The sequence below is a fragment of the Coptis chinensis genome, chromosome 7 (assembly GCF_015680905.1).
Source record: "Coptis chinensis isolate HL-2020 chromosome 7, ASM1568090v1, whole genome shotgun sequence".
Lineage (NCBI taxonomy): Eukaryota > Viridiplantae > Streptophyta > Magnoliopsida > Ranunculales > Ranunculaceae > Coptis > Coptis chinensis.
In genome coordinates this window covers 40,566,373-40,589,746 of record NC_141462.1, presented here as the reverse complement: position 1 = coordinate 40,589,746, position 23,374 = coordinate 40,566,373, and the positions used below count along the sequence as shown (strand labels likewise).

At 35.7% G+C, this 23,374-nt stretch overlaps 2 protein-coding genes across 15 annotated transcripts; both read left to right on the top strand.

Moving 5' to 3' along the window:
* The first annotated feature begins 4,715 nt into the window (after positions 1 to 4,715).
* LOC147487533 (lysine-specific demethylase JMJ26-like) lies at positions 4,716 to 15,339 on the top strand. Of its 10 annotated transcripts, XM_086570029.1 has the most exons (16): positions 4,716 to 5,093; positions 5,174 to 5,239; positions 5,337 to 6,348; positions 6,584 to 6,801; positions 6,922 to 7,055; positions 7,921 to 8,020; positions 8,118 to 8,259; positions 8,807 to 8,870; positions 8,972 to 9,734; positions 9,885 to 10,214; positions 10,904 to 11,245; positions 12,056 to 12,128; positions 13,227 to 13,312; positions 14,118 to 14,237; positions 14,876 to 14,951; positions 15,028 to 15,339. In XM_086570029.1, the coding sequence occupies exons 4-15, from the start codon at positions 6,595 to 6,597 to the stop codon at positions 14,939 to 14,941; spliced, it is 2,427 nt and encodes an 808-aa protein (XP_086426155.1). In that variant the 5' UTR covers positions 4,716 to 5,093; positions 5,174 to 5,239; positions 5,337 to 6,348; positions 6,584 to 6,594; the 3' UTR covers positions 14,942 to 14,951; positions 15,028 to 15,339. The 10 variants fall into 10 exon arrangements, 7 of the variants coding, with proteins under 7 accessions (XP_086426155.1, XP_086426156.1, XP_086426157.1 ...); XM_086570030.1 differs by lacking the exon at positions 5,174 to 5,239 and having other exon boundaries at positions 4,745 to 5,093; positions 15,028 to 15,299; XR_015200790.1 differs by lacking the exons at positions 12,056 to 12,128; positions 15,028 to 15,339 and having other exon boundaries at positions 14,876 to 14,893.
* On the top strand, positions 15,242 to 21,808 carry LOC147487532 (5'-AMP-activated protein kinase beta-2 subunit protein). 5 transcript variants are annotated; one of them, XM_086570039.1, is made up of 4 exons: positions 15,242 to 15,336; positions 15,568 to 15,612; positions 21,041 to 21,096; positions 21,179 to 21,808. In XM_086570039.1, exons 3-4 carry the CDS (start codon positions 21,083 to 21,085, stop codon positions 21,522 to 21,524), a joined length of 360 nt encoding a protein of 119 aa, XP_086426165.1. In that variant the 5' UTR covers positions 15,242 to 15,336; positions 15,568 to 15,612; positions 21,041 to 21,082; the 3' UTR covers positions 21,525 to 21,808. The 5 variants fall into 5 exon arrangements, with proteins under 5 accessions (XP_086426165.1, XP_086426166.1, XP_086426162.1 ...); XM_086570040.1 differs by lacking the exon at positions 15,242 to 15,336 and adding an exon at positions 19,158 to 19,291 and having other exon boundaries at positions 15,358 to 15,612; XM_086570038.1 differs by lacking the exon at positions 15,242 to 15,336 and adding an exon at positions 19,158 to 19,291 and having other exon boundaries at positions 15,360 to 15,612; positions 21,192 to 21,808.
* The last annotated feature ends 1,566 nt before the right edge of the window (positions 21,809 to 23,374 follow it).

Genomic DNA, 23,374 nt, shown 5'->3' with positions numbered 1-23,374 from the left:
TTTCTAGATTTTCACATATTTAATTTTATGGACAATTGTAATAATAAAATATTGTCGAAAATGGTATACCCTTGTTTGTCATTATCTAATTAAGATTTGACGTGAGTGGTGTGTAAAGAATATAAATATTGGCACGTAACAAGAGGGGAATTCTTATAAGACTTAGATATATACATTTTTATGATAATTAAACTACACATGGACTCAGATTCATGGACTTTAGTATTGGGCTTTTGACAGTTGATCAGTTTGACTTGACTTGTGATTTGTACTTGAATAATTATGCGTGATATTTGGACTTGAGTTGTTTTTTTTTTAAAAGTCGTTTCATTTTGACATTGGTAGAATGGATATATATTTTGATTATTTATTTCCTATTTATATTGTGCACAAATGGAAATAATGCGTGCTTTTGATGGTGAATTGAGTTCACATAAATATATTGAATGAATACATTACATGATTGATTACTATTATGAGTTGCTACTTAAATAAATTGTAGTATTTATGAAGGCTTGAGATATTCCATATGGTGTAGTGTAATATAGGATTGGCATGTGAAATAATAAATTTTAAGATTTGATATAGAGATGCTTGGATATCGTGCAATGAATAGTATTGACACGTGATAATGTGGATTGTATTATAATGGGAAACATTGAGCTTCAGTACAATTAAGTATACTGGCATGAGATAGAACAAGAATTACTATGAGACATGAATGTATGACACCTTAATAAATTACGTAATGAAAATCCTAGAACCTAGTTACCACAACTCATGTGATTTGGCCTTTGTGATGGGCGTATGTGATATGATTGGCCCTTCTAGCGTAAGTAATTTGATTGGCCCTTATGGCTTAGCCGAATAGTGACTTGATTATTCCGTTTGCAAATTTAGAACGAGACGCGCGATATTTTTATGCCGAATAGTGGTAGTACTCACATAATGGTTTTCGTGTGAGGGTTACTTGGTATGTGATATCCCGCTTAGGGTAGCTACGCACGGAGTGGTTCATTATGTGAGGGGAGGCATGTGGATGTATATGTTCAGCGTTGGGTAGCGATTGTGGTAGCCAGGGAAACTAGGTAAGACATAGATACGACGTGATTTTAAGGACACGCAAAGAAAGCCTTTAATAATATAATTATGGTAATATATTGGTTAATGATATATTTTTAAATATATGATTGTATATGGTTTTGTAAAAGGGTGAGTCAAACTAATTACTTGTGCAGAGACGACCCACTCTATAATTGAGCATGAAATGCGGTAAGTATAAAATATGCTGGGCTGGTTATTAGTTTAGTTATAACCTAAGACGCCTCAATGGAGGAACTACATGCCTTATTTATTATGTGTATGGTTTGTTGTGTGGTTGGTGGGAAGTTAAGGCGCCCCAGTGGAGGAACTACCTGCCTTAATTATTATAATTAAGAATATTGTATTAGTTGTTAGAAGTTAAGGTGCCTTGGTGGAGGAACTAACTGCCTTATTTATTGGGTATATATATGTATTAGTATGATTTGTATTTTAGGGCTACTCACACCAGCATTGTTTATAATACTGACCCAATTTGCATGTTTGCTTATCGGGTGTGTTCATTAAATGAACATAGTTGATAAGTCTTGACAGGTTTAGTGTTGAAGAAGGTTGGTTGCTGTTTGTGGTTTGCGTTAGCGTCGCATTTCAGGATAGATTTTGTTTTCCCTTGAGGTAAAATAGATTTTCAGTTGAGATAATGTTATTTATATTTTCATTTATAATTTTAATTAAAGAGTTATTGAAAGGAGATTTGTAACCTAATCTTATTTGTGAATTTTTGTAATGAAGAGGACTTTTGTTTATCTTAAATTTTTATTGGTTTTTAATTATCCGTGTATTTAAACTGATTATGGGTTTTTGGGAGTTGAGAGTGTATCACACCTTGAAAATCGAAGAGTCGGGAACAAATATTGTTTTTCTGAATTCTGTCGAAATTCGAAGTGTGACAGTTCTTCCAACTATTAGATGTTGTAGACTTAAGTCAGCTTTTAGCAAACTAAAGAGTCTACCACTTATATAGCTAAAAAAACATGAACACATAGAAAACGATGGTCCACCACTTCCAAGCTAGTTATAATTAGTGGCAATAAACTTCTTAAAAACAAACATGCCCATCAAACTGAAACCATCAATGCATCCTCGATCAATTATAAGAACATCTCTAATGGGGGTGTAAACAATATATAGTGTAGAGTTTACACCCTAGGTGTCAAAAAACTCTTTTCAATGGGGGTGGTATACCATAGGTAATATAGTATTAGTTAATAGAGGGGGTGGGGAATTTCCCATCCGGCTATTAGTAGCTAAAATGCTCGAGCGACACTCAAAGCAATGTATGAACAAAAAAGATTTTGGACACCAATTAAAGTGACGTTTGACCCAACTCCAGAAGTTGCAAAAGAGAAATGGGTTCTTCTCTTAGTCTCTAAAACGTGTTAGTCTTATTTTTTATTCACTTTCTCTACTGCACCTTTCTTTACTAGCCTTTCCATATCTCTTCTTTTCCCCTTCTTTCTGCTTCTTTCATTTCTTTACTTGCTTAAAGGTGTTTTAAGCTTTAAATATGCTACAAGATATGCTTTTTAATTGCTTTTTGTAAATTAATTGTCTAAATTTACACCAAGATAAGAGCTCCTTAGTGTAATTTACCTTGGTGTAAATTTAGACATTTACACTTTTACTTGATTTTATTGATATGGGGAATTTGAGTTTTCACTAGATTCTTCAACTTATGCTTTTATATTAAAAAAATATATATAAAATTACACCCCTCATTGGAGAAGCCCTGATAAAGTGAACTGGTTGGGTAATACAAATTCCTTAGTCGTTACATATTCCTTAATAATCCTTACATTACAGCTTGTGTTTGGTTGAGATGAATTAGGATTCGTGGAAAAGTGAGTAGATATTTAAGAAGATGTTTATAAAAAAAACATGAGTTTGTCATGCTGACATGCTGTTCCATAAATTCATGCCCCATGCATTAGCAGATGCCAACTAGCAAAGTTGGTAAAACCTTTGAGTGATGATACCCAGTGGCGGAGCCAGGGGGGGCCCAGGGTACGCCCTGGCTCACCCTCAATTTCTTCCAAAAAAATGACTACTATATATATGAAAATGATTTTGTTACTAAACCCTTACTGTAACTGACCAAAAATAAAAACCTCCTTCCCTTAACTAACATAAGAAAGCTCTCCATTTCTAATTTTATGTATTTTGAGAAACAACACTTTTGGCAAGTGTTTTTCCTTGTTTGGAAAAACAAAAAAGATGAAAGAGAAAAAAAGAGTAATAACATTCTCAAATCTCAGTCCCAATAATTCATATGTATGTTTATTGGTATGTTTTCTAAACCTTAATTCCCCAAACTCTTATTTTTTTAGTTTTTTTATAATAAATTTTATTAGTTATAATTCAATTTTGTACGTAATGAATTCAATCCATCGATTACTTGAGTCCATTACAATTTTAATTTGTTGCATAAAATTGTAGTAAATTTACTTTTGAATCTACTTAAAGCATTGATTGGAATTTTGGGATTAAATGAAAACGAAAATGAAAACAATTAAAATAAATGCTAAAGTGACCACAAAAAAATGTCTTGGTGTCTAAACATGTATAGTTTAAAACAATGGTGGGATAATAAACCATGTTAAATAACAAGCTAGTTTGAAAATTAAACATAAGAATTATGTTCCCAATCCAGAATTTGTAAACGCTTTGTAAGTCTGTAACACCATTTTTTGTTATTAATATTAATTACCCTTTAGCCAAAAAAAAAAAATGTCTAAACATTGTATAATATTTTTTATTGCGCCTATGTGTTTATTTTTTTTCCCAATGCCTTTTGGACTATTTTCCTTACAGTTCTAAAGAATTCATTGTTTTTTTCATTTGTGGAATTTTAAAGTGGTTTCCATAAGCATATATATTTGTAAGAAGCATATATTTGTAGGCACTTTCTTCTTAAGTTCCTAATTTTCTAAAGCTAAATGTCCGTGTAATTTTTTTTTCTCCTAAATCGATCTATTAAGCAATCTAGTCTTTTGTAATTCCAAAATTTACATATCTTTTGTGATGGGATTCGAATTGTGTTTTTTTCTTTTTTACTTTTAAAAAATATGCAAGGGAAAACAAAAATTCGACAAATTGGGTGTTATCTTATTTTAGTTTTTATATAGTGACTAGTTGTGGCTCACCCTCACCCAATTTCCTGGCTCCATCTTGATGATACCAGGACATGACATCATCAAAGAGTTACTAATCTAATTTAAAACAAGCTTACCAATAAAAATAAAATAAAATTAAGCCATTATTATATTACAAATTTCATTTTCAAAAGGAAATCACAATCTCCGAAGTGTAGCTACACTGGCACAGAAAATTGACACATTTATTTGACATAGTGATATGGCAGATGATACATGTCTTGTATCATCATGTTACACGTCATGTATCATTGTGTAAGAGGGTGATACATGCCATATATCATTCGCCACATCACTGTGTCGGGTGAATGTGTCAATTTTCAGTGTCTGAATTATTGCACAATCTCCACGCACAGATCACTGCCACACGAAATGTCGAAATTAGATTGGCATTTTGTACAAGTCACATGACATGATGACAGTATAACACAATAAAATTCCCTGCCGGTCATGAGTTGAGAAACGCAACATCTGGGCGTACACAATCATTTAGTAGAAACTTGTACAAAAATCAACCCCGGCTCTCTGCCTTCTCTTCATTTCCCACTCTGGTTTTTTTTATTTGCTTCCCCTCATCTCTCTCTCTCTCTCTCTCAAACTATGGACGATTCAAGATTCATTAGTAGTAGTAGTAGTAGTAGTAATAGTAGTAGTGACTCAGATTTTTGTACCAAGGGTAACATGGTTAAATTACCACCCGGTTTCCTTGATCCACTTCCTGACTTATCAGTTGTTCGAAACAACTCTCAAACTTGTAATAATGAAAGGAAAGGCGAGGTGGAAGTGTCTTCATATTCTTTAAGGTCTGTGAAACGACGTGGCGGAAAGAAACATGCAGCAGTAAGTGTAATAAAATTATGTGTCGTTATTTGTTAAATTCGAGTTATAAGTATCAGTTTTGTTATTGTTTGGTGTAACAGGTGAAAAATGTCGACTCGTTAATTTGCATGGATTGTAAAAGGAAATGATCTTGTCTAGAAAAAAAGGTTAATGTAATGGCCGTTTTTAGAGTATTTTATTGTTAAGGCGAATTGATGAACTGATGTGTTTTGTTTTTATTCTTCTTTATGTGGATGAAATTAGGGGTTCTGATCTTTCGGAGCTAGAGAGTTTGAGCATTTTGGAGCTGATGGTGTACTTGAGTATTTTGAGAAAATTGGGCAGATTTTGATTTCCAGGGAGGAAAAGTTGATATTTAAGAAGGAAGAAGAACATAAGCAATTAAATCGTACGACGTTACGTGTGAAAGAATTGAAGGAAGAAGTGAGAGTTTACAAGGACAAGGCTTATTTGGAATTGAAAGAAGAGTTGAGAGTTTACAAGGATAAGGCTTACTCGGAACTGGAAGAGGAGTTGAGAGTTTACAAGGTTAAAGCTTATTCCAAATTCGAAGAGGAGTTGAGAGTTTACAAGGTTAATGCTTATTCCGAATTCGAAGAGGAGTTGAGAGATTACAAGGTTAAGGCTTATTCCGAATTGGATGAGGAGTTGAGAGTTTACAAGGATAAGACTTATTCAGAATTCAAAAAGGAGTTGAGAGTTTACAAGGATAAGTATTATTTGGAACTAGAAGAAGAGTTTAAAGTTTACAAATATAAGGTTTATTCGGAATTGGAAGAAGAGTTGAGAGTTAACAGGGATAAGACTTATTTGGAATTCAAAGAGGAGTTGAAAGTTAACAAGGATAAGGATTATTTGGAATTCACATAGGAGTTGAGAGTTTACAAGGAATTAGCTTATGCGGAAGTGGAAGAGGAGTTGAGAGTTCACAAGGATAAGGCTTATTTGAAATCGGAAGAAGAGTTGAGAGTTCACAAGAATAAGGCTTATTTGAAATCGGAAGAAGAGTTGAGAGTTCACAAGAATAAGGCTTATCTGGAATTGGAAGCAAGGAATGAAGTTTTTAACAAAAGAAGGAAGAAAGAAGAAACTGAGCAAAACGAAATTCGAATTGAAACTAGTGAAGGAGTTAATGGTGTTTGGTCCTACAATTTGGAAATTAACGAGAACCGTTCCAACAGTAATGACTTTGTTCCCGAGTTTCCCGTCTTTGAGTTTAATCCCCGTTCTTCAAGTGGAATTTGACAAGTTGAAGGTATTAACTCTTCCCTCCCAAATTTTTGCCTAGCATTACTTTATATTTTCAAGTGGAATTTGACAAGTTGAAGGTATTAACTCTTCCCTCCCAAATTTTTGCCTAGCATTACTTTATATTAATGTGCATTTTGAGATGTCTAACTTATATCTGAAATGGTCATTGCACTCTGACTGGTCTTGTAATGATATCACGACAAACGAGATAAGTTTGTATATTGTTAAACATTTTTCAGACAAGGAGAATATGAGGAAGAAGAAGAGAAATCATGAGGTTTTGGACAATCAGGTTACTATGGAGACCAAGAACAACGTAGCAGCGGAGGTACTGAAGGTGAAAAGTGAGTTTTTGGAGAAATCTGGCAGTAATGAGGAGGAAAACAGTAATGTCATAAAGGATACGTCTGTCACCATTCCTAGTTCTATGGGACGTGCCAAGAGGAGAACTGCACATGTAAGTGTATTCCTAATCCAGACTTTGTTTCTTCCTCATTTAATTTCAAAGTTTCCTTTTGGTATTGGAAGTAAGATTAATTAACCATCTAGCAGATTATTTATATCTTGGGATGAACAGAAAAAGAAAGTGACTTCGTTGGGTTGTCACCAATCATCAATGTGCCACCAATGTCAGAGGAACGATAAAGGGAAGGTTGTTCGCTGCATGGAATGTGGATCAAAAAGATATTGCTTCCCCTGCATAGAAAAATGGTAAAAACTTACGTCAAATTTCTAATATCTTATTGTGACTGTTAAATGCTCATCATAAATCAAAGGGGTGATGCCATTTCAAAGTTTTCTTGGTATCATTCTGGAGATATGCATGCTTGATGAATTGGACAACGTGCATATTGTATGCCATGTAACATGTACACAACATTTTTCAGAAATAATCTGTGTGGGAAACGTGTCGATGTGTCCATATCGGATACGACACATGCACTTCTTGTTTGTGATATACCTTAATTTTTGATTTTTCGTCGTGTTGGGCACTTTGTATCCGTGTCTGAGACGGATACACTTGCCTGTGTCAATGTAACTTAGATTAGCAGTATTTGGGATCTCCTACTTGTCCCACCTCATCAGGTCTCTTAGGTTTGGGAAGCTCGATCAATCCTTGCTCGAATAACGATGTGAAGAAATCTTCAACATCCTCATTTCGAAGGGCAGACTTCTTCTCTTAGATGGTATGTTATTGCAAACTATGTACTTCAGCGTAATAGGTATTGTAGCTGAATCATTATTTATAGTGCTTGCTTGCTCATCTGTGAAATTGGAATGCATGAATGTGGTATGGGTGGTTGCGGAGCTTTAGTGGTAAATATTCTTCTTGTCTTCCACGTGACTGAAGCTTTTTATTTATTTGGTGTCTAGTAGTAACTCTTGCATGTGGCGCTACTTGTATTCTGTTAACATATGGAAAATATTGTCTCTATTCCATATCCTGAATTTTACTACTACTTTCATAGATTATGTTCTTATATTGGTTTTCTATGTCAACATATATCCTGAATTTTCTGTTAACAAATAGTTTCTTGTTTGTTGCTTTCTGTTCTTGACATTTTTTGGATCATAGGTATCCACAAATGTCACATGAGGAAATTGCAGAGTCTTGCCCAGTTTGCCGTGGAAATTGCAATTGCAAAGCATGCTTGCGGAAGAACGAAATATCTAAGGTTTGTTTTAGTATAGCTAGCACATTCGTCTTAATCTATGCCACTCATTTCTTCTCCACACTTTTTTAATGTTATGTACCCTATCCATTTCTTTTAGGAGAAATATAACTCAGCTATGGATATCTCTAAAGATGATAAAGTTAACTATTCCACATATATGCTGCATTCACTCCTTCCCATATTGAAAGAAATTGATAAAGACCAGACGAGAGAAAAAGAGGTAGAAGCTAAGATTCGAGGTAATTTGCTTAATTTTCTGCATCTGTTTGGATTGTTACTTTTTGCTGAACTATGATGGCCATTCTGCCCTGCATCAGTTCTGCAGGATGGCCATGGCAGACAACAGGCCACCTAATGAAACACTATAATGCTAACTTATTTGATATTCGTGGGATTGCAACCTTTTTGATAGTCCTCAGTGTAGATGTCCTTGTTCAAAATTGTAACAGATACTACCAAACTTCACCAATTGTTTGTTTTGTACCAAGACCTTAGTTCAACCAGTAATGCTTTACTTTTTGTTTTTGTTTTTTGATATTATACCTGTCCTAAGGAACGATATAAGATAGAACACAATTTTTTCTGAAGTAGGTATTTCCCCCACTTTTTTGTCGGTAGATGTATGGTGTCATGCATCCATCCAGTTTTTTGCCAACTTCTATTTCTTAATTGCTTTTAGTTGAAGTACATTATGACAATTACGTATAATCATACAGTGGAAAGCCACATACGCGCCCCTTCATTTTCATTATATAGCTATACGCTAACTTGGAGTTTCATTTATAGGAGTCGCGGTTTCTGAGATAAAGTTGCAACAGTCAGATTGTGCGAGTTATGAGCACGTATACTGGTAGAAACTCCCTTGAGTATCCTTTCATGTCTGTTTACTCTAATTCATATACAGGCTGATGCGAAACTCCCTCTCGTTTTTTTTTGGGTCTTTGTGTGCAGTGACAACTGCAGAACTTCTATTTTTGACTTCCACAGAAATTGTGTGAGTTGTTCTTATGATCTATGTCTTACTTGTTGTTGGGAGATTTGTAATGCTTGTAATCCAGGAGCTGGAGAGAAAGTAACAGTTGAATACTCCTACAGAGGGAGTAAGTATCACCATGGTGGAATGGCTCAGGAACAACATATGGAATCCCGTCCTGACCCTAGTTCTGAAAATGTCTCCAGGGAAAAATCTGAGTGGAAGGTGGAAGGAAATGGTAGAATTTCTTGTCCTCAAAAGGAAATAGGTGGTTGCTCTGGCTTTCTTGAGCTGAAGTGTCTATTCCCAGAGAATTGGGTTTCAGAGATGAAAACGAGAGCAGAGGAGATAGCTGCCAGACACAAACCACTTACTGATCATGGAACTTCTACACGATGGTGCACCTGTTTCAACTCTGTTGGTGAGATTGATTGGGGCAACAAGAACTTAATCAAAGCCGCTTGTCGAGAATATTCTAATGACAACTATTTATATTGTCAATCTGCTAAAGATATCCAACAGAATGACATTAATCATTTCCAGAAGCACTGGATTAATGGTCAGCCAATTATAGTCCATGATGTACTAAAATTGACATCTGGATTGAGCTGGGAGCCGATGGTTACGTGCCGTGCATTGCGAGAGAAGAAAAATTCAAGAGACTTAAGTCGAAAGATGAAAACTTCCAATGGTTTGTCCCATCTGGAAGTTATAGCTATTGATTGCCTTAGGTGGTGTGAGGTTAGTTCTATTTAGAGGATGCTCATTATTTTATGGTTATCAATATTTGTCTCTTCATTATGTTCTCTTTTCGTGTCACTTAAAGTCACGCCTGTCGCTTGTGTATTTGACTATTCAGCTACTGACATTTAATCTTATTGCACGATACAGGTTGAAATCAATATTTTTCAAATTTTCAAAGGGTATGTAGATGGTATGGCACATGAAGACCTGTGGCCTATGATGCTCAAACTAAAAGACTGGCCTCCATCTAATTTCTTTGAGGAGCATTTGCCATGCCATGGTGGGGAGTTCATTAGTTCCTTGCCCTTTCAGGAGTACACAAATCCCAACTATGGATATCTTAATCTTGCTGTAAAGCTTCCAAAGGCATCTCTGAAGCCTGACTTGGGGCCAAAAGCATATATTGCCTATGGAACTGCTGAAGAGCTTGGCCGTGGAGATTCTGTAACCAAGCTTCATTGTGATATGTCTGGTGCTGTATGCTTGATTCCCATTGTTTTTTTCCTTCTAATTTATTTTCAGTTCCATGTGTGCCTTACTCTCTTTCTTTGTTTATTTTTTATTCCTTTTTTTTGCTTATTGTGTGTTTTCCGTTTGAAGATAACAGAAAGGTGTCTTCAGAGATTTATATGATATTATAATTAGTGTTTGAGTACACTAATCAAATTAAAAGTGTTAGGCTTGAGCACAATTTTTGGTGAATTGAGTTACATGGACCATATGCATTGCCCTTTTCTAACTTTTACCGGTCGTGATCGGCTCTGGGAGCTGCTGCTTAAAATTCTGATACTTGTTACTATGTGTTTCTTTTTTCTTATTTGCTGCTCTTCTTCTCAACTAAGGCTAGGCTTGGTTGTTGGTTATATTCTTTATCTAAGTTTTTACTCCATCTACTGTGTATCTATGCTGGTAAAGCAATATGTATCACTTGGACTCTAAGTGCTGAGAAATAATGATTTTTACGTCTGACATTGTGTTTTATGCCTTTGGAATCCTATATACCTTCTTGTAACCCCTCTTAACCATCTATACTGAGAAGTGAGAAGGATTGTTATTGTGCATCTACACCAAGTTGTATGGTCGCATAAATTAAAGTTTTGATGTTCAAATTCAACAACAATTCCTCTAACATTTCGTCTCTTATTTTATCGTTTTTCTTCTATCAGGTCTATGTTTTGATGCATACTGCAGAAGTGAACCTTATGCCGCAGCAGGTTGAGAGTATAGACAGGTTGAAAGTGAAATGCCATGAACAAGATAGAAAAGAACACGTTGGTACCACTAGTGAATTCTCAAAGGTCCTGACAGAATGCCTGTCACCATCTAACGAAAAATGTCTGTCTGAAACTGTTGGGACATCTTCCACCAGCAAGACGCATTGTTCCCAAACAGCAGAGGGAGGAGCCCTCTGGGATATTTTCCGTAGACAAGATGTTACTATGCTTAAGGAGTATCTTATAAAGCATTCTGGGGAGTTCATGCACACATACTGTTCTCCTGTGGAGCAGGTAAAGTATTTATTTTTGGTATAATGATTTGAATAATTTTAGATCCATGAAAATATACTCTGAATATTATGAACCAAAAAAGTCTTGACTCTAATACATAGTTGATGTTGGAAGCTTCAATAAAGCTGTAACTCAAACAAGCAAATTTAGGATTTAAGATCAGCTTCCATAACAGTTTTTCGCAAGAACTGTTGATGAATGATCTCTGAACTCTTTATTAATCCTACTCAAACTTAGGAACGAATGAAGCTTAATACAAAAAACAACTAAGTGTGAAACATTAAAATAATAGCATCCTACAAACTTGTAAAGGGAGTCAACGACATGGGAAGCAAGGAACAGCCAAGACTTTCAGAATCAGAACCTGGCCAAGAAGCATTAAAAGATGATAACATTACGCGTTTATTCTAGGATAATGTAATAGCGTCTTTAATGACAAATTGTTAAAGAATCTGGCCCTAATAGGTCGATGGATTGATAAACTCTTCAATTTTAATGTTGATTAGTCCTGAAAAAGACGAGAAGTCTAATAGAGCTTGTAATGGATATAAAATTATATAACGATGTTAGTCTAGGTTGTATCCCTTTTTTTGTAAAAATCAAAATTGGTGGTGCCGTACGCCCATACAGAACCTTAATTTGTTGTATTTGAAAAAGTATGGTACATCAAAAATGTTTCATTCTTGAAACTATAATAAACTATTGGCTTATGGTCCCTTTTTCTGTTATTCTCATTCCTTGATTGTATTTATAGTTTTTTTTTTCCTCAGTCATCATCATATTTTCATTCACTTTCCTTTATTGATACAGGTAATTCATCCCATACATGACCAGACTTTCTACTTGACTTCAGAGCATAAAAAGAACCTTAAAAAGGAATTTGGTTAGTTTACAGCAGAGCTTGGTTGGTCTTCATGCAGTTCTCACTCTTGTTTTAGTTATACTTTTATATTTTGATTACAAATGCACACCAGTAGTTGAATGTGCTTTTACACTCTTCAAGTACCCTGCAGGCAATATGGCGAAAGTTTTATTTACTTGCAAATTTATGCTTATTTTATTCTTTATGCCACTAACACGTGTCTGCATACCTACTTGTATTCTTCGAAACATATCTTAATCCTTCTACATAGTTCTGTATGCATTGAGGGAGTATTTGTGGCATTACTTGCCTTGAATGGGCTTATATATAGAATGTTGTGCTCATCGGAGTCATCGGGTGATTGTTGGTCCATTTTTAAAGATCCCTGTTTGTGCTTTTCAAAACAAATTTTATTAAAAGATGACTTTTAGTTATGTCATTTTAAAATTTGAAAACAAAAACCAACAATATCTTTCAGGTACATACTCATGGCCTCTTCGTGACCCAAACTTTGCGAACACCACAATCTATTCATCAAACACTAATTAAGTTTGCTTTTCTAGAAATAAGTTAATTGTTGATGTTGGCTTGGGTTGGGAAAGGTATGGTCTGAAATACAGTGAAAGGGCAAGATAAGAGAGACGTAAGAAAGTAAAAGTGATATAAACTTCGATCTGTATGACATTTTTTGGAAAGATTTAAGATTTTATGAGCACTACATACCTTTCAAATGGGACCAGTGATGAATACCAAATTTCGAAAAACAAAAGCGTCACTATTCGTGTTTCAGGGTCGTGTCGGAGTCACTTTGAATTGTGCGGAAGGCCTTCTTGGGTGCACCAGAAGCGTGCCAAGCCTTTATATCATGAGCTAGTACATGTTACATTTTGTTGCCTATTAATTTGCCATTCACATACTTTAGGTTTACTTCCAAAGACATCAGTTTCATGTCAAGTGATACAATCTCTACTCTCTTGATGACTTGGTCATACTGTTGTACTTTCTCTCCCCACTGTATAGTCTTCTTCCCACTCACAATAATTATAGGACCTGGACGGGGGCCGGATATCTACATTCTCTTGTTGGTGGTATGACATATATTTAGTTGGTTGTTTTCAGGAATTGAACCATGGACATTTGTGCAAAAACTTGGAGAAGCAGTCTTCATTCCGGCTGGATGTCCTTACCAATATCGAAATATGAAGGTATGCTCTCTGTTTTGGTTGGCTTCCATCAAATATTGGCTATGCATGGACATATTAATATCAGCTTACATCACCAGTAGTTTCTCATGGAAATGTTTTCGTTAACAATGTTCTTATTTAGCCCTTGAGCCCCTGATCACCTTATACCAAAGATGTTATTCTTCACCACACTGCTACAACCACTTAGCGAAAAAGGTTCATTTGTAAGAGACACATTTCAACACTCAAGGACCTATGTTTAATGGAAGAGTGATGGCCACGTATGACCAAGATATGACTTTGAAACCAAATTCCAAAGGCTATGTCGATTTTAGGGTTCGACAACCTTGTATGTCGCGAAGAACACGAACTCTCACACAAGAATTCAACTGAGAAAACCTTTCTTTAAACTCACAAAACCTTATTCTTTATCAACTCTCACTAGGGTCAATTGCCTACAACTCAATATATAGCTAATGAAAGTAAGAAACTATGAATATAGAAGCTACAAACTTGAAAACTGTTAATTCCAATTTCGAAATTAAACATATTCCCAAAAATAACCTATTCTAAAAACATCAAAATAGCACCTAAACGTAATTAGAAATAGCATATGAACCAATATTTAACTAAAATCAACCCTAGATGCATCAAAGAAGTTATCTATCCTGTTTACCGTATGAATCTTGGAACACCCTCCATCCCCTCCTCAAGGGAAGCATGTATGAATGAAGAGGTGACTAAAGAAATGCTATTCTGATATCTTATTCTGCATATTTGTTTATGGAGATCTTGTATTAAAGTGTTACTCTTTACTGTCTTGCAGTCATGTTTGGAGGTTGCAATTGAATTTGTTTCTCCTGAAAATGTCAATGAATGCATCCATTTGGCTCAGGAATTTCGTGAACTTCCGCAGGATCACATCGCAAAGGAAGACAAACTGGAGGTAAAAATCTAGTTTATCTCTAATTAGAATTTTGATGTACTTTGGATACCGGTAAAAAGTTGTACTCTTACGGTATTTGATTCCTATAGAGTCCATCATATTGTGCTCTTGTAAACTTGTTCCAGATATCTTCCATAGTTCCATACGTAGATCTTCACTCGTGGTTTCTTTCGTCTGTCTTTCCTCTTTTTTTGGGATACTTCCGTCTTCTAGTTACCTTCGTGTTGACCACAAACCACATTTCTTCTGTAACACAAGTACCTCGTTGAAGGGCAATTAGGTATATATTGCTTCTATGGGATGCTCTTAGTGTATCAATGTACTTAAGATACTTTCTCTTAGATGGTTTATGCCTGATGTCACTGAAGTGTCTTTCTGGAGTTTGTTTATGTGAGTCAGACTTTCATGAAATTTAATGATGTCCATTATGACCGTTGCCTTCGGAATTCGTTGTACCTCAAATGCTGATACACGATGAGGTCTTTCGCTGTTCTCCCTCAAGTTTGAATGCAACAGTTTTCTGTTTCCTAGTCTGCTCATACATATTTATTGTTAATTTGTTATTGGTACTGGTTCATAGTTGACATTTGTTACTGTGACAGTTATCTTACATGATTACATCTGTTTTTTGGGTTTAGGTGAAGAAAATGATTCTTCAGGCAATCAGCCAAGCTGTCAGTGAACTGGAGCAACTCAGTAACTGAGTAAACTTTGGTAATGTTTAGATCATTAATTTAATATTAGCTTTTTTGAAGTGGTCATTTTATTTCCTGGTACTTTGGCTATGAAGCTCTGTTCGAGAGGGAATGCATTTGGGCAAAAGAAGAATTTCTGATTGCTGAACGCTGAAGGATATGGCACTGTTGCATGGTGGGACAGATACGGAGCTTTTTTCAAACTAAGGCTCATGGGCACAAGCATATTCTAATCGTATTTTGGACCTTTTTATGTTTTGTAAAAGCATGTATTCCAATATTAGAGTCTTACATACTCTTTACCCTCCTTGGCAAAGGAAACACAATTGTATGAGAAATTATTGTACAAGGCAAGTTCGGCATCGCAGTTTGTTTGCCTAACAATGAAAAATACATAAATTAAGGTATGGTCTCAAAAGTCAAAACAGTCCAAAAGAAGAAAATGGGAGGATAGTATTGGCATATATATTATAGATGGAAAAGGTTTTGGGTCATTCAGGCAGGCATGCCACGTAGTAGTGAAAAAGTGAAAAGAAAAATTAAAAAAAAAAAAATGCATGTGTTTGTGTTTAATCCCGCCTGCAATAATTATTATTCACTCTCACTCCAAACGTTTTCCATTTCTCCAACAACAGAATTTTTGTAGAAGAAGAATACGCGATTCCTTCCGAGAAAGAATAGTAAGTGTTTCAAGTTTTCTTCTTTTATTCAAGTCAAATTTTGTTTATGAGGTTTTGGAATTTTCAATTTTGTACATAATAATAAATGAAACAAATAGTAACCACTGGAAATTCCTAATGCAATCTGAGGATATTTTCCACTACATGTTGCCTTTTTTTTTAAGGTTTTATGGCTACTGTTATGATATTAGTAGGTTAAGCAATTAGCTTTCCGCTCCTTGACAGCTTTCCTAAGATTTGGTGTAAGAGGTTTGACTCATTTAGACAGGGAACTAAAATGAATACTGATAAGTTGGTCAAGACGACGAGTATCGGGTCAGTGTCCACTGTGCCTACATGGGCATTGGAATCTTGGTGGAGTGTTCAGATCCTAGGTTAAGTAATCAGTTTTTACAGTTGGGATTTTGAGGAGTAATATGTACAAACCACAAAGAACCAAACTTGGTGATATTAATGTAATAAATTTATTTGACTCGTGGAGAAAAAAAGAGATATTCTTCTATGCTTGTGACGCATCATAGTTGAGAGAGATACAAACCTAGGCAGAGCAACAAAGATGTTTATTGGGCAAGGAGCATTCTACTGGGACAAACATTGACCCCAAAGATCACAAGCTGTTCCACTCTGTCTTTTTGGTTCCAGAATACAGCCACCATGGTTTCTGTTCTTGGTAATGGAAGCATTCTACTTGGTGTCTCTGTCACCAATATGTGTGCTACTTTTGCACTATGAAGCACAGCTACTTCTTCAGAGGCAAACTATCTGTGTCCGACACGTATTGGATATCAATACGCCTCCTACATGTGTCCGATACTCCAGTTGAAGTATCCGATCTTTGAATATTTTTACAACTTTGGGAACGCTTGGGACACACTGAGGACATGCCTGTGACATGCACAGGGCACTATTTGTGTTTTTTTGTTCGTTTTTTGAATTTTTTTCACTGGGAATAGGGGTTCACTCGTTTAAAACAAAACAGTAGGCCGAATTGGACCCAACTGAAGTTATGCTGCTTATTGCTTAATCTGTTAGAATTGGACATGCTTTGAACTAGACGATTAGATTGAATCTGATGGAGAATGTTAATTTTCAATTGTGTAAATATATTCTTTAACTGTTAACGTGTCCTTCATGTGTCCGTATCCTACTGTTTGAAAAGTGTCATATTTGCGTACCCGTGTCGGGGCTTGTCCATGTCCTGTTTCGGTGTCTGTATGTCAATTTTATGCGTACATGTTAGGTACTTAAACCAAAGTTCTTATACATGGGCCTTTGATACTTCAACAATCAAAGAGAGTTGAACACAGGAGACAAAATTTTATTGGAGATTAAGACTTCACATGTTATGTTAGTATTGGGCAATGAGCCCAGGAACAAATTTTATCTCATCTAGGTAATCACCTATATTTTGGGGAGCAGAAAAGGCAGAGATGGATCTGATCCTCTTTGATACCATGTCTAGAAAATAGGAGACAATTTACTGAGATTATCGACATTATACATTTAGTGAGATGACTTAATTGTCTAGAGACTAAAAAATTCACTTCGAAGAGTGTCTACAAGGCACTGTGCCGTTTGCAAAGACAAGGTGATATAGATTAGTTTGGAAAAATTGGTTATCCCTAGATACTCTTTTACATGTTGGCAGGTCTTCTTAAATAGTCTATCATTTCCCAATTTAGATTGTTGCAAAAGAAATACTAGTTCAGTCTCTTTGCTGTCCAAAGAAGAGAGAACTCCGAAGACCTTTTTCTTAGCGCTCACTTGAGAGAAGTCTTTTTTATGGAAGGAAGCACTTTATAGTTATAACCACCGACACAAGGAATGCCAATAGGAGATGTCCTCTGCACTAAGGCTTTATAGAAAAACCGAGTGCTTTAAAATCGGCAAGCCCTTCGTATGTGCAACTGTAGATTTTCTATGTACGGAGAGGATTGCGAGAACCTTCAGGTGATGTTTTAAGCCACTTATGCCCTGGAAAACAAACTGCTCTGTGTGTTATGGACTTGTGGTGGCCTATACTTAAAAGCCAAATAACTGAAGTCACTGACGTGTATGGTGACTAGAAGATCTATTTAGAAATCGTGGTTGCAATTACAGATCAAGAACAAGGAACCAAACTACTGCAAGTCCACCTGAATTGGAGCATATTAAACTTAATACAGATGGAGTAACGAATCCAGAGTGCTGGACATGGTGCAATAATTAGAGATGAATTTGAGAGGGTCCTAGTGGTGGGGCTACAGCACTTTTCAAATATTTGAAAGTGATTTAGGTAAGACAGAACAAATGTGTGGACCTACAACTGTTGCACATACTCTGATTTCTCTAAGGGAAGTTCAAGTTTTGAACAAGACTGAGGAGTCCCTGTCATACTGTTTAAACCTGTTTAAGTTCTTCCTTAGTGTTTGTGTTTTTCTTACATGTATACGGAGAGACGAATGGAGTGGCTGAATTCATGGATCTCACTTTCCAACTAACTAATGTTAGGCAATAAACAGAAGCAATTTGCCAATCCAACTAAGGATCAGAAGTGTTGGATGTAACATCTAAAGGACGGCTTCTATCGTCCGTGTATAGACTGCAAAATTGTGTCATTTGTTACCTACAATATGCACAAAACAGTCAATAGGAAGGAGTCATAGTCAATTCCACCAACATGCCTAACTAATAGTTGAGAGTCTGCAGGTGCCAACTAGCAAAGTTGGTAAAACCTTAGTGATGATACAAGAGGTTTGGGATCGAACCCACCCCACCAGCATCATTTTACTGGTTTCATTTAAAACAGGCTTGCCAATCAAAATAAAAAATAAAATAAAATAGTAGAGTCCTCAACAGTTTCAACCAATAGGTCAGTGTCTTTAATTGATTCAAGATTGAAGTTGGATCTTTTTGGTCCTAAAATGAAGTATGCGACAATATACATTTGAAGATTGAGTTTTAGAGGTTTTTTGTCCTGAAATTAAGATTGCGCAATTAAGTTTTGGGTTTTCATTCTAAAAATCTAAAAATTAAGACTACACAATCAAGTTATTGTGTTTTTCTTTTTCCTGAATTTAGGATTATGCAATTGAGTTATGGACTGTTTGGCCTAAAATTAAGTTTATACAAGATACTACAAGTAATGTATTTTAAGTTAAGGATGACACAATTTCTGCCTTCCAATAGACTCGAGAAAATCTGCAATGTGTTTCTTTCTAGTGTACATAGCACAACTATAACCGTATACATAGCAGTATAGCACAAGCTTTTTTTGCATGGGGGATAGCATGTGCATTGGGTCGTGATTTTGTGGTTTAGAATTTTGCACCCCATATAGCATATGCATTCGTAGTACTCTTACTTCAGCCCCACATTCAACTATTCTCAACCTCTTTAAAAGATACTTCGTCAAGTTGATGAGTCAACCCAGGCTAAAGCTGAAGTTTCCAATCATTAAATAGAAGGTGCAAGCCAAGTCCCAAGAGAGTTCTCCATTGCTGTAACTCAGCATTTCTTAGTGGCATACTGTAGATGACTTTGAACTCAATGTTGACTCTTGACAGGTTGCCCACCAAATGTGTCCATCCAAAATGGTACTTCATTTCTTCATCTCCAAGCTGGAAGTGGATGTTCTTGGCAAAAGAGTTTCCTTTGTGACTGATGATGCCTAGTGCAGATCCATAGAAGGAACTGACGGGTTTGGTGTACCAGCACAAATTTTCCACTCTATATAAGCTTTTGATAACTTCCCTTCATAGTTTAACCATGCTGAAACCTTGATTATGTCCAAGCCACTTATGTTTTCTTTATCATACCATTTCCACTTCATTAATTTTTGTGAACTGTTATCAACTCTTTTTTAATATTTTGAAACAGCTATCTCTTCTGCTTTTTAGATTTTAAAGACCTGCATCTGGTTTTGTTTTTGTTTACATAACATTGTATTATAACAACTTGCACTTTAATTTACTTCCTCAGTTCTTTTTCTGCTTCATTACTGTGACCTAACCTTGTACTCTATGTTTGAAACGCCTCATGTTAGCCTTGCACCTTGTTTTGTGCTTGGTTGTTGTAAAAGATTCCTAGCACTCAGTACTGATAATATCCCTTTTTTACATCTTAGTTAGGGTAGTTAGAGCAGACAGTACTACTAGATTCTTTAGGCTTAATATTTTTCCTGGAGGCATCAATAATATTTTACATAATGCTATCTCCAGTACTTTGTTTAACTGTTTCAAACATCTTGGTTAGCTACATAGCTTCTGTAGCTTTAACTGTTTAGTAGTTTTGCTAAATAAGATTTCTTGAGCAGTTTATGTGTTAGACATGCGTCACGTCACCCTGACCCTGCTACTCATAGGTTTGTTGGTTAGGATTTTTGCCCATTTCTAGAGTGTTTTCAGGAGCATCAATTTCAACTTTTACACCCCAAAATTGTCCAATCACACACCATGAAGTTTGATGTAGAATAAAATCATAGTTGTTCCATTGTTGCTTTCTAAAATTTTCACAGATATACATGTTTATTTCTTGTACATTGCCATATTTGGCTTGTAGTGTTTTATGAACAATACAGTAAAGTAATTTAATTCTCTGAAACTTAGTCTCCTTCTACATACTGGTAACAAGTAATATAACAGTATTTTGGGTAGTTTAGGTGTATATAAATTCATCATAATTGTTGTTATTAATATTAGGGTTAACTAGTATTACCCCCCCACTAGATGAGCCAATTAGGATTTCCCCCCCACTAGATGGGAAATTAGGGTCTCCCCCCCAAATACACACAAAAAAAAAGTCAAAATGGGTTGACCGAATTTTTTTTGTGTGTATTTAGGGGGGAGACCCTAATTTCCCATCTAGTGGGGGGGTAATACTAGTTCACCCTTAATATTATTCTAATTGACATTGACACGTATACAGAGTGTCCGAAATGACAACCTGTGTGAACTAAGACACAGAAAACTAATGGAAAAGAAAACCATTGCAATTCTTTGGTTACACAACTAATTCTTGGGCTCAAGACCTTATGAAGACACCTCCTTACAAATAAATAACTATGAAAGTGGCATATGTGGAGTTGTAACAAATAGTAAGTACAAAGTGTCCATGTGGCGGACACGAGTGTGGAGTGTCCATGTGTCTGTGACTCTGTGTCTGACATGGATTTTGAATAATAGGGTCCTTGAGACGAGTTCGGCACAAGAAGCCAAGAACAATAGGATTCTGAATAATAATATTTACTATGGCTATTACTATTATTATTGTTGTTAATGGTATTGTTAATGCTATTATTATTTTTTATATTATTGTTTTCCGAGTTCATTTAAGTGGTGGGTATCTGTCCAAATGCAAATTTCCTTTTTTTTTTTTTGGCTTTCACAGTACAATAAATTTTCTTTCCTTGTGATCCACTGTCGTTGTTGATTTCAATTACTCAATGCAGATACATCTCAGGCTCATCTCCTTATTGATATGGATAACATGTATGGAGAAGATCAAGTAAGCTGCAAAGCCTTTGTTATTATTTTTTTTTCAAGTCTGTTGTTTTCTGAAATTACCTAAATCAATTGATACTCAGCAGAATATCTATGCAGGACGGAGTTAATGTCGTGGGCTTTGAAGTTCCAACATCACCAGATTCAAGTTACAACAATCCATATCCTGGCACGGAAGATGAAGCAAGAGAACCTCCTATTGTCCCTGTTCAATTGCAGCAAACTTTGCTGAGCATCCCTACTGGTCGAGATGCATCTGGCATAGTTCCGCCACCCCAAAATGTGATTCTGAACCATCTCTACATTGAGAATAGAGAGAGCCCGCGATCGGTAGTGGCCCTTGGGATCACTCATCGCTTTCGCTCTAAATTTGTTACAGTTGTTCTTTATAAACCAATTCAAAGAAGGGTTGGTAATAGTGGTAGAAACTAGAGGTGTTTAGTTTGTTTAGGCATTGACAGTTTGTAATGATAGGAAGATATTTATAGACCTGCATGAGAATTAACTGTGAAGTTTATTGCAGTGCTGCAAATGAACTGTAGTTTCATTTATTGTGCGTTAGAGATCACCTGATTATTTCATACTTGTTTTTCTGTCTGTTGTAAGAGAGTAGATTTCCAGAACGGGTGTAAGGATATTCCATTGACATCATTGGCTTGCTGGATTGGATTTGTGATCCCTATTGAGGATGTATGTTTGATATTCTGTTCTCAGCATGCTTACCTTCCATGACTTCTTCAGTTCATTTATTCTGCTTGTTATTGATCTACAAGATCCTCTCTGTTCCAAATTAGATAAAACTAAATAGATAATTGTGGTGAACGGGGAGTGATAAGCTCCGGAGACAGGGTTAAAATATATGGGGATTGATTATTTATTACTGTTACTATTATTAATATTATTATATGATTCATTCAAAATTTACCTGTATTCCTCCCCTACCTCTCTTCTGGCATTGCTTCAACTTTATTTCTATACATCCAAGCTGATTTTTTCTGTTAACAATTATACGAAGCACTATCTAGATACCAAAGATTTTGGGGGATAACAACTGGATTTGGTAAGTCCCATCTGTAGTAGATTTTGTGTAAATTATAGCAACAAAGAGAGAAGTGTCCAAGGAGTGAGGACAAGTGGTCACCAACTTGTCATACCGAAGATTACCGAAAAAAAAAAAACTTGTCATACCGAACAGAAATAGGTTTTATAAGAATGTCTGCTTATAAAGCCGAAAAGATAAGAGCCTGTCTGCATACGTTTGATTAATATATGATCGATGATACTAACGATCCAACATACATCATCAATCACACTGTACAAATTCCACACTGTGCTAGTTGTCTTCTTTCCTTTGTTTATTACATATAAACATCTAATCCTAGCAATAATCCAAGTCATTATGTAATGTATTGAAAATCATTTTGACGGAACAACGTAAAAAAGCTCCCAGCCCACGCGAAAGGGTGAGGAGGAAGAGTTCAATATGGATTATCACCATCAACCTATATGTGAAAACGAATAAGTTAAGTTGTTAGCGAAAAAAAAAAATGAATTAAGTTTTCTGGAGTAGAGGCTCCTAATATATGATTAGTTTAATTAGGCAGGGTGAGAACAACTGAAGAAAAGTGCAGTTAGATGGTCAAAAGAGCATGAAGAAGTCATTAAAGTTATTATTTTGTTTTCAAATACTTTATTTTCCAATTTCATAGACGCCTCATACGGTATCAATGGGAATTGGCGAGGACACGAAGGCGCTTATGGGGCAGGGACACATTTCCAAGTGCAATACCAAACTTCACCAGCAAGCAAATGCGACTAAAACCATAATCTGTGAAAATAAATAACGTCAGATTTACAATGTTAAATGGAAGAATCAGGAAACTGTTTTCAAACAGTATTATAAAATTTCCATGCTATGATCAATCCTACTACTTCGTTGTATCTATCTCTTTTCCTACTAATCAATCTAATCGAAACATGTAAGAGTTTCAATAATTGTAGGTTTCTAAGGAATTTTAAAGACCCTTTAGAACAATTCCTCTTCATCGACACCATATCCCAACACTAAAACAAGTCACCATGTGTAGTGTGTCAGCTAAAAAACTTTCAAAATAAGGCAAAGGGTAAGGAGATTCATATGAAAATTGGTTTATGTCTCAATCAAAATGGTCATGGTACGGCTACAATTCATGTAAAGGAACAAACACTGTGTCCTAGTTGACCCAAGAAATAGTTGCGGACTCATGTATATATCCATCGTTGAATTGAAAAACATCAATAAT